We start from the raw sequence: 3,636 nt of genomic DNA, 5'->3' as shown, positions 1-3,636 counted from the left end.
CGCTCCCCCCCTCCCTCTCCCTCTCACTCTCTCTGCCTCTCTCTCTCTCTCTCTCGCTCTCTCTCGCTCTCTCTCGCTCTCGCTCTCTCTCTCTCTCTCTAGAATGTTTTGTCTCGGCTCGTCTGAGATCACCGTGTGACTCATGCTGCTTAAAGCATAGTGTAAATCTCTGGTGTAAAGATGCCATGTTTTCTCTTGAGACACACATACAGTATATACATAGACATGTGCACATATATAGACACGCACACTAATTCTCAGCACTTACAACATTATATGAGACAGTCTGGAGCTCCGTCCAGGATGAAACTAATCCTTCTCTCACATTTATTTGAATATTACCATATAGACATGTTACTTTGAAAGAAAAATTAATTTAATTTATTATATTTTTATCATAATTAATTTATAAAATATATATTTTACATATGTCGGTGCAGCAGGCTGTTGTCATGGAAACTCAGGTTGTCTGCATGTGTTTGTGTTGTGAATAAGCACAAAACAGATTGCTATTAATTCAGAAATGCTGTACAGAATAAAGAGTGTGTTTCTTTCTGTCTCTCAGGGAGCATCAGCTTTGTTCGATATGATCGAGTACTATGAATCCGCCACTCATCTCAACATCTCCAGCAACAAGCACATCGGCACACGCGGCTGGCAGGCCGCCGCGCACATGATGAGGAAGGTGAGGCTTGAGTTACGCTCAGTTCACACTGTTATGAAGAGTTGATCTCCTCATCTTGTCTGTGTGCCTCCAGACGAGCTCTCTGCAGTATCTGGACGCCCGTAACTCGCCGCTGCTGGATCATTCAGCTCCGTTCGTGGCCAGAGCTCTGCGGATCAGCGGCAGTCTCACCATCCTGCACCTGGAGAACGCCGGCATCTCAGGACGACCGCTGATGCTGCTGGGTAATGAAAGAGAGGAAAAAAAACACTCTGGACATTAACCCTATGAAACCTGCTGTGTCATATTTAATGCACAAAACTTTAAAGTGCACCTATTGTGGGTTGACAGGTTGACATGCATGCAAGGTCAAAAAAACACTTTCATTGTCTTATAATATGCATTTATTGTTTACCTTACTTGCTCAACTTAACTTTATACACAGCGCACTTTCAGATTTAAAACTTGGCAGGATGTTTTCATTCACTTAGAGCTGTGCTGCATGAAAGGCAATTTTCAAAAATCCATAATAGGGGCACTTTAAATGATCAACATTATCAATTTTGCTGATAAATGTGTTTATCTACTCCATGCCTGATTGACATTTTATAGTTTTTAGCTAGTAAAAGGAATTTTAATATAATTGTACAAACATCCACCTTTAGCTTGTTTATGCTGTGATTTGTTTGCTTTAAATGCAAGAATAACTTAATTCAAATTCATAATTACACTTACTAGACTGAAGCAAATTTGGGTAACACTTTACTATAAGGGTGCATGAATAATCATGTACTAATACCTAAATCAATGCTTAATTTGTCATGTACTAATGATTATTAAAGGTGTTAACTAATCATGAACTAATGAAGAGCAGCCCTAATAGTCATATGGATTCACGCATGAATAACGGCAGCCTTGTTAGTACATGTTTAATAGTTAATGCATTAATTAACATTTATAGGTAAACTAAATCAAACGGCCTCTTTAAGAAGGAATAAGAAGTACTCTGACTTTGAAATAAATTGAAACGCTTACCCTTTATTTTAAGGTGTCCTTGTTACAGTGTAATACATTTAAGTACTAACTACATGTACTTTCTATATGGTTAGGGTTACTTGCATGTAATTATGCATTATTTATTGTTATCGTAATAGTAAGTGCATGTAACACGTGTAACAAGGCCACCTTAAAATAAAGTCTTACCATTTAAACAATTTAATTCTATCATAATTTGAGCTTTTGACATCTGCAGCTTTGTTGGGTGGCAAATGAATCGTTGATCCTCCTCACCAAGCGTAGAAAATGCTAAATACACTAATAACTGATCTTTTCTGTTTTGTGTTGTTCTCTTTCCCTGCTGCAACTTATACGCAACTAAAGACAAAAAAATAAACACTCAAAACCCACATTTGTAGAACGATTCCTAAAGAAATGACTAGAAACTAGAAACGCACTGCAGGTAAGGTCAGAACGTTTGCTGGGTATCGGTACAGTTCACGCTCCATCCAGACACAGGCCGTGATGATACTGTACCTCCGCGCTCTGACTTCTCGAAAAGCCTCACGACATCTCTTAATTGGGCTCAATACTCGTTGGGTTAGTACATGTGTGTTTGATATTAAGCATAAAATAAATGTATTAAGCAGTTAAGAGTGAATTAATTATGAGTGGGGGCCCCTCAAGTAAAGTCATGGCAAAATAATGCATTAACAAGCCACGAGTTGATGTCGGTGTTGTTAATTACAATGGGCCCCTCGAAGTAAAGTTATCCATTTTCTCAAAATGAAATGTGAATGCAGCAATTAAAAGGCAGTTTGTTTCATACGTGTGTTCAGCCACAGCACTAAAGATGAACATGAACCTCAGAGAGCTGTATTTGGCCGAAAACAAGCTGAGCGGTCTGCAGGACTCGGCCCAGTTGGGGAATCTGCTGAAGTTCAACTACAACATCCAGATTCTGGACCTGAGAAACAATCACATACTGGACTCAGGTGTGACCTCTTGCTCCGTATCGTCCTGTTATTGGTCTCCTACTTCAGTAGTGTTTGGACTCGTCGTTCAAACCGCTGTATTTGCTTTTGCTCGTGTCCTCAGGGTTGGCGTATATATGTGAGGGTCTGAAGGAGCAGAGGAAGGGTTTGGTCACTCTGGTGCTCTGGAACAACCAGCTCACGCACAATGGCATGGGATACCTGGCTGCCGCTTTGGTAAACACACACACACACACACACACTGTGTCACAAAAGTTTCCATGAGCAAATCCACATCTTTAGGGCTTATTCAAACCAAGAGCAACGGATTTAGTCCCAGAACTATTCACACCAACTATTTGATGCAAATTCGTTTGTAACAAGTGTGTAAACCTGAAAGAAATGGGGGTTACACTTCATTTTAAGGTGTCACTGTTACAGTGTAATTATGCGATCAAGTACTAAGTAGGGGTGGGGGAAAAAGTCGATACAGCATAGTATCGCGATATTTCCCGCAGCAATACTGTATCGATACACGGACGCCAAGTATCGATCTTTTATTATACTAGTTGGTAGAATAATAAAATCAATTTCTTTACAATCCACTATATGGTGGTGTTGAGTTTTTTTCTGGTGAGGTCAGCTGGGTCACCTTCAGCATGAAGTAAGTTGGTAAAATAAAGAGGGCGGCATTCAGGAAAGCCCTGTCCCTGTCTCAAGCAAAGGGAACGTTTTTATTTAACTTTAACATTGCAATTTTATATAATGGATACGGGTTGTAAGGCTTTTCTCTACATTCCAAATTAAATAAATAAATTTTAATTAATTAAAAAAACTTTAAAAATTAGGGACAGCATATGTAAATTCAATATGATGTATTTTGAATTTTGCACTGCATTGTGTTTTAGGTTTATCGGAAAACACATTAAAATGAACCATGATTTTATTACACTAACCTTTTAACCATACATTTGTAGTTAAACTGTGGGTTAAAAAAAATTA

At 38.9% G+C, this 3,636-nt stretch overlaps 1 protein-coding gene across 2 annotated transcripts in view; it reads left to right on the top strand.

Annotated features, from left to right (window-relative positions):
* The window catches only part of LOC107558564 (protein phosphatase 1 regulatory subunit 37-like), a 37,226-nt gene that overhangs the window by 27,667 nt on the left and 5,923 nt on the right, over positions 1–3,636 (top strand). For both annotated transcript variants that reach the window (XM_016242221.1, XM_016242220.1), the window contains 4 exons: positions 566–685; positions 759–909; positions 2,500–2,655; positions 2,759–2,871. In XM_016242221.1, the coding sequence (XP_016097707.1) occupies positions 566–685; positions 759–909; positions 2,500–2,655; positions 2,759–2,871 (540 nt within the window). The remainder of the gene's footprint in view (positions 1–565; positions 686–758; positions 910–2,499; positions 2,656–2,758; positions 2,872–3,636) is intronic.

The sequence above is a fragment of the Sinocyclocheilus grahami genome, unplaced genomic scaffold, assembly GCF_001515645.1.
Source record: "Sinocyclocheilus grahami isolate Dianchi unplaced genomic scaffold, SAMN03320097.WGS_v1.1 scaffold649.1, whole genome shotgun sequence".
In the NCBI taxonomy this organism is placed as follows: Eukaryota; Metazoa; Chordata; class Actinopteri; order Cypriniformes; family Cyprinidae; genus Sinocyclocheilus; species Sinocyclocheilus grahami.
Note: the sequence above shows the minus strand (reverse complement) of the source record. Positions and strands in the feature narration are given on the sequence as shown.